General features: G+C 49.4%; 1 protein-coding gene across 5 annotated transcripts in view; it reads left to right on the forward strand.

The window, feature by feature from the left end:
• The window catches only part of LOC137793836 (receptor tyrosine-protein kinase erbB-4-like), a 188042-nt gene that overhangs the window by 91626 nt on the left and 84229 nt on the right, over positions 1-12187 (forward strand). For all 5 annotated transcript variants that reach the window (XM_068590179.1, XM_068590181.1, XM_068590180.1 and 2 more), the window contains exon 2: positions 2464-2615. In XM_068590179.1, the coding sequence (XP_068446280.1) occupies positions 2464-2615 (152 nt within the window). The remainder of the gene's footprint in view (positions 1-2463; positions 2616-12187) is intronic.

Genomic DNA, 12187 nt, shown 5'->3' on the forward strand with positions numbered 1-12187 from the left:
CACACACACACACTCACACACACACGCACACACACACACACACACACACGTTTATCGATCTGACCAATTTCAGATCCTCGCAGACTTCCTGGGAGTTTGTAGCCGCTCTCGAATCATTTCATCTAATAAGTCATCTGTGTGTGGTCAGCAAATCTCATTTATCACCGTGGCTCAGGTCCCCTCACCGCCGCTCGGTCCCACACGGCGAGCACCCGCAGCAATATGGAGGATCACAAAGGAGAGGAAGCGCACTCATCTTTGCCGAGCCAACGATCCATAAAGCAATATGGGAGTTTATGAGCTCTCAATGTTGTTCAATATCGGGGCGAGTTCAACTATGCAACGGCCCGTTGGTTCTTTTCCTCTTTCTGAAATTCCTGTTCTGGGATATAAGCTTTGACTTCCTAATGCCGGTTTATTTAAGGGGCATGTCCACAGGTGGAATGCTGACGAGGCTCCTGCAGACAAAAATGATGTGAAACAAAATATGTTGCGCGCGTACATAACATCCAGCACGACATCTATCCATCAACCAATCTGTAACTGGAAGTTTGTGTGACGCCGAGGATTTGATTTTAAATCCCTCTCGGAAGTGTCCAGCTCAAATATACCTTTATATACAGAAACTAGACTTTAAATGTGTTCATTACCCTTCATTAATCATATCAGCTTTCATTAATTCCAAGCCTACGGAACAGTACAACAACATGAAATAATGTTAAATACATGTTAACACATTGAATGAAGACCAAACATTACCCATTCAAATCCTTTAATTTCTTAAATTGTGCTGGTGTTTGCGTCTCCATGTATTCAGGGTGTTTGGGAGCTGCGTGTGTTCACTGCCCTCTCTACAGACGGGTGCTCGGATCCCCCGAGAGTGGAGGAGTTTGACATTAGAGGTGTGAAAAGAGAGAAATATCTAAAGAGCAGCCGACGGATAACCTGATAAAGACAGAGGGACCTGGAGTGTAACCGCAACACTTTGCGATAAAGGACAGAGTGATGCGATGTAAACACTGAGGTAAGCAGAATGCAGCGAACACATTTATTTAATCTACCACTAACAATAAGCTACTTCTCAAGACGCCGGCCTCCAGGCTGTAACGTTGCATTTCTGGGCAGTTATTACTCGCACAACCACAAGAGGAAACTCTTGGAAACTGCAACAATGCGTTGCGTTAAGTGTTCAAAACAAATAACTGAGTAGAATAACTCCCCCCCCCCCCAAAAAAACTGTGACCAGACCTGTTCAAAGTTGAGCCGCTGACAAACTTTAACGAGCGGTTTAATTACACCGAGCCAAGCTCCATCCCCGGTGCCGACGCGCACGCAAACCTGCAGTCGCGCCCGCGGTAACGCGGCGGCGGCGGCGGCATCGGCGGTGCCAGCCGAGAGGAGCAGATGGCGGCGGAGCGGAGGCTGGGGAGGCTGACTGACTGGTGGAGAAGGGCTGGCAGGGACGGAAAGAGTGCTTGATGGCTGGGAAACGGGGCGGACTAATTACAGTGGTAGCCGCCGCGCTAGCCCACTGCCATGCATTTATTAGTAGCGGCGGAGGATCTATGTGTTTTAACGTCGGTGTTTTCACGGTTGTTGGCTCTTTCCTAATTGCCTCACACCAAGCGAGCTGTTTCCACTCACTATATAATATCTTCAAAGTCTCGTAATCTCGTCAGCAGACTAAAGTCTAAACCCTCGGTGAAGGTCAACCAATGCAATTTGAATATCTTTGATTAAACGGTGTGCCGGTGCCAGACCCAGACTGTAGGTCACTGCCTCAGAGAAATGATATCCACCCCTCTCACCCCACTTGTCCCTCCCAAAGTCTCCACGCCAGCAGCGGCCTCATTGTCAAAGCTGCAATTTACGTAATCTCCCGACCCGTTCTTTCTCCACCAATAGTCCCTCCGCCCTTCAATCCCTCTGTTTGTGTCTCATCTCCGCACAATGCATCGTTTTAATCCTGAAATCCCGCCTGAATGTCTCTTCCTCTGCCCTCCTTCTCTGATTCTTTATTCATTATCTCACTGATTCTCACGTTTTTTTCTTCCTCAGAGGCGGTGCTGCACAGCGGTCACTGAACCGTGCATCTACACTCTGGTGTTTTACTTAAAACCTCCGTTGGTGCGGTCAAAGAATCAGAGTTTTACTGGCCAAATAACCCCCTAGGGGACAGAGTTTACCACTGAAAGAGTGATGCCATTTAACACAGGTTAGCTGGCTGGCCTTTAAGCAGCAAGCAGCTACAGTGTAGTAAGTCGCCTGCTGTATGTGACATTTCAATTTCAATGCCTGAAAGGCGCCGAAGTGTACTTATATTCAAAGCACTTGAATTTGAAATCGGTCCCACCGAGGTTGGACTTTTTTTTAAAAATGTGTCATCATATTTCACCCGCTCGCTCGCATGCCACCAATTGCCTTCTGAAGTGACACTAACGTTCCTGTGGTCTGTGTCTCCAGTTTGTCCCGGCACGGAGAACAAGCTGAGCACCCTGTCCGACCTGGACCAGCAGTACCGCACCCTGAAGAAGCTCTACGAGAACTGCGAGGTGGTCATGGGCAACCTGGAGATCACCAGCATCGATCGGAACCGCAACCTCTCCTTCCTCAAGGTACGAACACCTCGGTCGCTCTCGCTGATATTCACAGCGTCGCACTGTATCCGCATGGGGAGACAGAGACGGACAGCCGTGAGAAACACGGTCGTTTCAGCACCACGGACAGAGACAAAAGCTCCATCACTCGTTCACTATTTTCTCCATTGAACACATACATTTCAGCACCACGGACAGAGACAAAAGCTCCATCACTCGTTCACTATTTTCTCCATTGCACACATGCATTTCAGCACCACGGACAGAGGCTTCATTACATATTCACTATTTTCTCCATTGCACACATCGTTTCAGCACCACGGACAGAGGCTCCATCTCTCATTCACTATTTTCTACACATGTATGTCGCTGATCTGCAGGCAGAACTGGTGGATGTTGATTGAAGCTCTTTCACCAACACGGCCACCCACCGCCATGCCACGCCACGTACAGTGGAGCTAATTATAACAAGTACAGGTACTGGAAGTACGGCGGGAGAGATGTCCTTGAGTCAATGCGGGCAAATGAGCAGCGCTGTGAATGTAAAGTGCCGTTCCTCTCGAACACAGGGCTCTCTTGGGGGGCGTCGCTGCTCTCTGGATGTGTCTCCTGATGTGTGTGTGTGTGTGTGTGTGTGTGTGTCATCGGGACAGTGCTTTAAAATTCACTCTGGCTATATGTTCACATACTGTACCTGCCACCAGGCGCCGCGCCCCCCACTCCTGCTGTTTAATGAAGTGAGGTGTAGTCTAATTACTGGGCCAGCGCTATCAAATGAATATCATAAACAGTCCCATTAGGCCTGGCGTCATTAGGGAAACAATTAGGCATCTGGGGGATTGTTAAGTGAATGTGAGGGGGGGGGGCGGATTTGAGAGTCATGTGGTTGCCATGGAAACTCTGTGGCTATCACGCGATTGGTCGCGAGCAAGCCGAGAGGCCCCACCCGACTGCTTGCATGAGCCGGGAGTGCCACACGGTGATAGTTTGATGTTTCAATTTCACGGACAAACCTTTTCATTTTCGGCTGATTCTGAAAGAATGACATTATGGAAACTATAAATCCCAATTAAAATTCGCTGTGAAAAAGAAGACGTTTAATTTCATTTGGAGGCATCGAGCTGTCGTGTACATTAATTCACCACTTTGAAGGCATAATTGTGGGAAAGCTTTTCTAGCCCCTCTGCAGCTCCGTTGCATTTTGTCTGCGGCGTAAAGCGACACACAAGCGGGTCACGCAAAGTTCACCGTCAGCACGGCACACATATTATCTACACCCATGATGCACACATTCGCACACCGGGTCGACTCAGACACTCGAGGTGCTGCGTACAGGACGTATGCGGATGGGAAGGAGTGAGGATGAGAGAGAAGAGGAGGAGGAAGAGGAGGAGGGGAGCAGAAGAAGAGCTGGAGGGTTTGTCGCTTTTATGGCAGGCAAAAAGCAGCTGCTGTGCTAAAATTACAATGTTTAGCTGCCGTGCCGCAGGGCTGTGTGTTTGTGTCTGCATATGTGTGTGTGTGTGTGTGTATAAAGAGGGAGCGGGGATAGGACGCGAGGGCAGAGGTAGAGGAGGAGGAGGAGGAGGGGTGAGGGGACGAGGCCAGGGACACACAGGAGGACTTTAGCCTGGCGAGATGCTGACAGTGAGATGGATGAGACGGCGCCGCGGCCTCCTCAGGTCCAGCTTTCCTTCCAAAGCACATGTCTCTGATTTTGTCCGCTTATTCTCTGCCTCCTTTCAGCTGAGTGCGAGAGGACCGGAGGTGTGATAAAGTTCGTTTTATAGCCCGGTGTGAATCTAGTCTGGTGCAATTTATATTCTCAAATGCATGGGAGCGTTTGTTTTATCCAGCTATGAGGAGCACACCAGGAGGGAGGGGGTGGTGGGGGGGGGGTTGTCACTATAAAGCAAATCTTACTGTCTGGTGGCATTATTTTACCTCGTCTGACCCGAGTCCACCAGCGCTGTTCCTTTGACACATGAGAACCTATTTATTATTCATATTGAATTAACACACAGGCAGAGGTCAGAGGTCACAGAGAAGGGAAAGAAACCATGTCATAATTTAGTTTCAGGGCTCCTCAGAAGTGCTTTTGCTTGAGAGATGACATGTTTTGTGCATACAGACACAGGTGTGGGAAGGGCATCCTCCCTCTGTCTGCTTTGCTGGCCCGGCTCCCCCTGGCCGCTATCTGTCTGTCACTCAGAATGACCCATTTTCCCAGAAGTGAAGCGGGGAGGGGAGGGGAGGGGGGGGGGGGGGCCGTGCCAAGTGGCCTGCAGTGGCCCACAACCAGCTAATGATGTCACCTAGGCTGAAGGACTCTTCATTAAAGCCGGATCAATCTGCCGGGTAGCGCCGCAAAACACGTGGCGCCATGCCAGGGCTGCAGCTGAGAGCGGAGGGACGGAGGAAGAAGAGGAAGGGGAAGAGGAGGGGGGGGACATGCTTTTTAAAGTCTCAAACCTCTCTTCCAGAGGAATCTATCACGAGTTCGGGACAGAAACACACACACACACACACACACCACTAAAGAGAGATGAATGACACGGTCACTGTGGTGTGGACTCTGTGTCGACATGCAGACAGAGACACTCTTTACAGAGCTTATCTCTGGCAAACACCAGCCCAGAGAGACGGGAGGGAAAAAACGAGAGACACTGCTTTCTTTTTTATATATATATATATATATATTTTTTTTTAACAAGCACTCATTTCCAACATGTTCTAAAGACGGGGTACTGTGGCGCCGCCAGTTCAGTTTCGGCACAGCCCGAGCAACAGAGATTGGGAGAGAGAGAGAGAGAGAGAGAGAGAGAGAGAGAGTCCTCGTATCCGAAGGCTTCCCCCGTCCTCCTTGCGCTATATTTCGGCTGCAAGTGATCGACTTGTCGATGCCGCCGCGTGGATGTTGTATGAGTCAACGTGAGGTGACAGGATGCACCTGCAGAGGGTGACGGTTGCTCAACCGAGAGCGGAGATGTTCATATATTACGGGCCAAACCTTTCATCCGTGACTTCGACGGCCTCGCTTGCGCAATCTCTATTTTTTTTCTTCTTCTCCTCCGATGTCCTTGCTCTAACCTGCTGGGATCAGTGTGTTAGTCAGAGATTGCTGCCTCTCCGGGTGTCATCATTCAGCACTCATCGCGTCGCTCCTCTCTGACTCCGTGCTATTAATTCAGACTCGTCTCTGTCGCGCGGGTTTCAGCGCGTCCTGCCCTTCCGGGGCGTCTTCCACTCGGCGCTCTATGTATATTTATGTCGGTATGGTTTCCCGAGTTCGGCGCCGAGGCCCTTGAGTTCAACCGCTTGATTTCAAACACCTCCGGGAGGATTGGGGCCGGAGGCGAGCCGACATGAGTGGTTGCGGCTGATGGGAGCAAAATCTCAGCTGCCGGCGTCCAACATCTTGTGGGAAGTAGAGCGGAGGCTGTTGTGGCAGCAAATTAAGCCCCATGGTTTTGGTTTTGGGAGAGTTGAACAAGTGGAACTAGAAGCCATATTAACGCGCACACTAAACAGTCCCCCCGGACCGGCTCCCTCCAGCCCAGTGGTCACATACTTTTAGCCGTGTAGTGTATTGGAAAAGGGATGTTTTAGAGTGCCGTCGCTTTTTTCCGTGTGTCTGTTCAGTTGGATTTCCACCCCGGTCGGTTCCCCGTGACAGATCGGAGCCCATCTCTGTGCTGCAGGAGACAAAGAGCGGCGGATAGAGGACAAGTCCAGCAGGGAGGTCGAGTGCTCCTCCTCTCCCGTCTCTCGGTTCCTGCTCTCCAAAAATGTGTCGCACAATAGCCGTCACCGAGCCTCTTCAAACTAATGGCGGGGGGCGGGGGGGGGGTATTTGCGTGTGAATCTTACAGTTGCGTTAGCCTCTGAACCAGCTGAGGAGCTCGTAAAAGGTTGGGACTGTCGCCTGGAACGGGAGGCTGTTAGCGCCTCGCGGGCGCCCGGCAGCGTCGGCATAATTACAGCTCTTAACGCCGGGGAAATTAGCACCCTGCTCGCTCCAGCCAGCACCCTGCCAGATCACCGTGGCACCGCGCTGATGGATCTCATATCCGGTTAATTGCGGGGTAATGGAGGCGTCCAAGTCCCGGAGAGAAAATACTTCACGTTTCACTTTGTTACCGTTTGTTTTCCAGTTGTTTGTTAACCGGAAGGGAAGGCAGGAAAACCTGTTTTTATTAGACACCGCTCAGATCAGAACCACGACTCCACGGATGTAGGACTCAACCAGCATTGTCGCTTTCCAGCATATTTATTTATGAGGCGGATTAAATATATATGCGGATATTTTGCAACAAACTTCCGACATTCTTCTCGTGGAAAACTTTTGTCATAAAAAATGACATTTCACCAAAATCCTTGAGATTTGACCATTTCTGCTGAGCTGCGTGTGCCTGTGTGTGTGTGTGTGTGCGTGTGTGTGTGTGGATCTTCCACCCTCTTGCCTCAAGCCATCCAGAGCGACAAACAAACAACCTACAGCATCCGGGTGCCTGGCAGATGAACCCAGACGGATCCGTCATACCCCTCCCTCCCCTCCCTCTTCCTCTCCCTCCTCTTCCCCCCTCCTCCCCCCCCATCCCTCTTCTGTCGGTGTGATTGTCCATCAGGCCGGGGGCCACTGTGTGCCGAGCGTCGGCCTCCGAGCAGCAAAGGGCCCGCTGCAGCTGTCCCATCTTCCGTTTTGGTTTTGAACGTTGAAGCGTTGACAACCCTCACCGTGTGGATGTTCGGGTGTCTTCTGGCCTCGGGCCGGAAACGCGTGGACACTTTGAAACCCGCCGCCGCCGCCTCGCATCCAGGATGCGGTTGTGCTGCGTCGTGTTTTTTTCTTTTTTGTGCGTCGTCTGACTCGGCCTGATCAGAGCAGACACGGGGCGGAGCAGAGGTCTCGGAGGTGGAATTAAAAGTCTCGCTGCCTCCGCGACGCGTCGGGGGGGTGGAAAGTGATTACCGTTAAATTAAAAGGTACGACCATAAAAACCCTCGCAATCCATCAAAATGATCCCACGGCACGTCTTTTGCTTATCAAATTGTAAAATATTGTCCATGACACCGGCGTAACAGGGGCGTAATTAATGCACTAAATCAATTCAGAATCACTCCGCGCAGAGTGGCCCTGCTGGGATGCCGTCATTATCGCAAATTATGGTGGCAGATGCACGGGGCCGAGAGGAAGGGATGAAGCTCGCCGTGGCTTTCTTTCCCTCCTCCACAACCAATCCGGTTTGTTTCCACTCGCTCTGAGTCACCCGGTGAAGAACAGCTCCACCTGTATTACCTGGTAGTGCCAGTGAGATATATCAAATTATTATTGCTAGAATTTGCTGGTCAAAGGTCATTGTTTTTAAGACACATCTCAAGAATCCGTTTTCTGATTATGGCAATTTCTCACAAATGTCTGCGCGGATGTAAAGTGCAACTTCACCGGGTGGAGGAGGATAAAAAAGTGTGAGTCGTGATGCTAGTTGTGTTCTCCTCCTTTCATTTCTGAGGATGACGGACACATTGTTTATTGCTTTAAAGGTTATTTACTCCCACGCAACTGAGAGTGAGGTTCAAACCTCACCAAACAGCAGCTCGTCATGTTTGTGCGAAACAAATTATTAACATCTAATGCCCTGTTGTATCGCTGTTTTGTGTAGAAAGGAAACATCAATATGATGTATTGTTGTAATAATGGATTTCAACAAATTCCAACTCATTTGCCTGTATGAAAATATGTTTTTATCTGACCTGAAATCAAGAAAACTGACATAAAAACGTACATTTCCTACGTCCAAATGTAAATGTCATGGCTACGACTTTGTCTGTTGGGCGACCGGCAACTTGCGTCCTCTAAATACCAACAAGAAACCCAAACATCCAGACAAGCGACAGCCTCAAACTTCCGCAGAGCATAGTGGAATAAATGATGTCTGCATATTACATCAAGTCATTTCCGAAAGATTTTTGAAATTGAATGTTTCACACAGTTCATCAGACAAAAGTTGAACGTCCTCAATTCTGTGGCGTTGCATTGTCGATTAAAGCGGCGGGCTCGCATCCGAACTCCGAGTTTGCACGTGACGCGCGTGCAAACCGCGTTTGATAGTCTCGCTTTGGCAAACATTGTATTATCCCGGAGGGAGCGATAGAGAGAACACACACACAAAAAAAAAAAAAAACGCTAAGAGAGAAAATCACATTTTCGGAGAAAGTCGGAGAGTTGTTTTCCTCTTTTATAGCAGACAACAACATCTGCATCTCTGTTATGTAGTCTGGTGGATGATTTTAAATCAGCCTCCAAGACAACGTCGTCAGTGTAACATGAAGCAACACACAAGAGCTCCAAATCATGCGAGTGTTTGGTGCTGGGCTCCATCCTTTGAGGTCAATCACTCGTACTTCACTTAAGTATTCTCCTCTCTGACGTCACAGAGGGAGATGTGGCACTTTTTTTTAAGCTCTAGCAAAGATGAACTTTTCATATAGTGTGCACTTTGCAATAATCTACATCCTGCTTTCCCTAAAAGTCCTCAAAAAAAAAAGAAGTGCCGTGAGATTCAACATAAATCATCTGGTTTCATGTGTCTTTGTGAATTAAGTGTCTGTTTTCTCGGCGATGCGAAAGCAGCCGTTCCTCTCGCCTCTTCTTTCCTCACTCGCCTCTAAACAACGCCGACAACCCGTTGACTCGTCAATAACTAATTAGGACTTTGCAAGATGGGAGCTCTTCATGGTGCGCAACATTCAAATCCCCCGTAGAAAGTCTCTAAAACGTGCTTCACCTCAGACCAACGCGAGGACGCGGCTCGCTTACGCGGCGTGATAACAATCCAATAACACTCACACACACACACACGTCGCACATCACGAAATGACAAATCGGAAATGTCACGGAAGCAATGTTTACGGCGCCGCCGCGCTTATACGAACCGGCTCCGGTCGCCAACAGCTGGACCGCATGCGGACTTTGATGGATGGAGGAATACATGGGGCTCTAAATGCCACCTCCAAATGGCATTAGGAGAAGTGAGCATCAAGTGCGGGACATGTGTGTGTGTGTGTGTGTGTGTGTGTGTGTGTGTGTGTGTGTGTGGGGGGGTGTTGGCCTTTTCTCAGAAGCGGGACATGTTTCCCTCGTGCCAGGTGGCGCTTGAACTGCTAAAGACCCCGAATGTTTATTATCCCCGCCCATTATACCGTACTACCCGTCTTTCCATCTTGCAGATTACTGCCATTTTAAAAAAAAAAAAAGTTTCTTAAGAGACACTTGTGGCGTGCGTCACATCGGTCCCTCTTGGCACCCCTTTCACGTATATATATATATATATAAAAAAGCGTCTTAGCGGCAGATTAATTCCTGGGTGTTGTAAATTGTTTCTCCCGAACGCCTTTTTAAATATCTGCCTCTCGCAGCTGGCTTCGGAAGAGACGCCGGCTCCCGCTCCAGTTTGCCGAGTGGAAGGGAGCAGATTGCGTTCCTCGGTGACATTTGCACCGCGTGTGTGTGCGCGCGCGGGTGTGTGTGATAGTTATGCATTATGCCACACATGATGTCTTTGTGAGCCTGTCTCCGTGTTTTTTTCTTTCTTTCCCGGCTTGTGTTAGTGCAGGGTGATTGACTGACCCTTTGTTCAAGTTTGTGTAGAGCAGTGAACATTTTTCCACTTTTTCTACTTTGCGAAAAAGAACAAGGAGAGTGCAAAAAAAAAAAAAAAAAAAAAAAGTTGAAATAGATGTTGCAAGAGCCGACTTTAAATTGAAAGCGTACTGTAATAAATGGCTGAAAGGCCGCGTGCGAGGAGGGTTCTGACAGTCTTTGGCGCTTTGGTGTCGGTCGTCCGGCCCACGCTTTGGTGCAGCCTGAAACGTCTCGACAGCTATCAAATGTATCGAGGTTCATGTTTGTCGAGACGTTCGTGGGCCCTGGATAGTGGATGCTAATGACTCCAGTGATCCGCTGAGTTTTCATCTGCGTGCTAGCTTTGTCACTGGGAGCATGAACAGCTGTTAGCTGGGTTAGCTGGGTTAGCCTGTGGCTGCAGGACTGGAGCTAACACCACGAGCCGGAGGGAAGGGATGGCACAGGAGAACCAGAACCGGGTCCGAGCGGCGGACACCGTCACACCCGGATGTTTCCTGGAAGCGGACCTGTCGGCTGCAGATCGTTAGCGTGTTGGCGCTAACACTGCCAGAAAACTGATCCCAGGCTTTTTCCCTTTCTACTCGAGCCACTCTGCTGGATGCCCACAGTGTGGAAAGTACTCACTGCGAAGTTAAAAAAAAACTCTACAGATACTCTACAGATAATATTACATTTTAGTGCTGTTGTATTTATTTTTGCAGGCTCTCAATGCTCCGGATCCAGCTGGGATTGCAACCAAAAGCCCTGCAGACTTATATCACTCAGGTCTTCAATATGTCAATGAGGGAGAAGACAAAACAAGAGGAGAAACATTGGACTTCATATGTATGTGTGTGTGTGTGTGTGTGTGTGTGTGTGTGTGTGTGTGTGTGTGTGTGTGTGTGTGTGTGTGTGTGTATATATATATATATGTTTTAAGGGCTCTTTCAAGATTGACAACAAGACACAAAGTGCATCCTTGGATGTGTCGCCATGTGGCCTTTCACAGAAGTCAATAGTGAATGCTCACAGGACTGAAGTGTGGGAAACCCTGTAGACGCATGAATGAAGCTCTGAAAGGACGAACGCCTCAGGCAGCCATGGTGATGAGCTTCCCCTCCCGACGGGGAAAGGAAATGATATTTTGTAATTGCTGGTGGTCTGAGATGCCGTCGCATCTGCACCGGCCGGGAAGCGCAGGGACCACTTGGCTGAAGACGATCCTGCCTCCATCCCCCGCTGCAAAGGTGCGCTCCGTCTGGTTTCCCTCGGCCAGGTGCGTCGGGCCTCCGCCTCGCTACGTGTCGCGCGCGATGCGAGCAAATTGAGCGATCTCGTGTCACTCGTCACGTGTGATTTCATTATGTCGGCAAATTGATTTATATTGCCAACCCACCCGCGTGGGCACGCATGGATGCGCCTGTGACGTGCACATAACCGCAAACAGGTGCACGCAGGTGCACACACACACACACACACACACACACACACACACACACACACACACACACACACACAACTCTCGCTGCCACAAATCGGGACATCCATCTCTGATTAGGGGAATTTGATTCCAGGGTAATGAAGTAGTTTAGCGCAGAAAAGTGGTGCGCTTCATAACTGCTGATGATGCCACGGGCCTCATTTTCTACTGAGGCAAAATGGCTGACAAATACCCTCCCTAACCAATACACACACACACACACACGTACACACACATTTTATAAAGAGACAAGACAGATGAAATCTGACATGGTTGTAATCAGTCCCACAGCTGCGTGGTTACCTGGCTGGAATATATTTGCGGTCTTAAGTCTGTGAGAATAGATGTGTATGTGGAGGAATATAATGGTCAGGGCCGCGCACGTAGGATCGCGCACGTAGGAGTGTAAGAGCGATCATGGTGCCTCTTGTGAGAGAAAGTATGATTTATGTCCCCATGACCTTTCTTCTTTTTCTTTTTTTT

The sequence above is a fragment of the Clinocottus analis genome, unplaced genomic scaffold, assembly GCF_023055335.1.
Source record: "Clinocottus analis isolate CAN_PGR_092001 unplaced genomic scaffold, fCliAna1.0.p SCAF_24, whole genome shotgun sequence".
NCBI lineage: Eukaryota > Metazoa > Chordata > Actinopteri > Perciformes > Cottidae > Clinocottus > Clinocottus analis.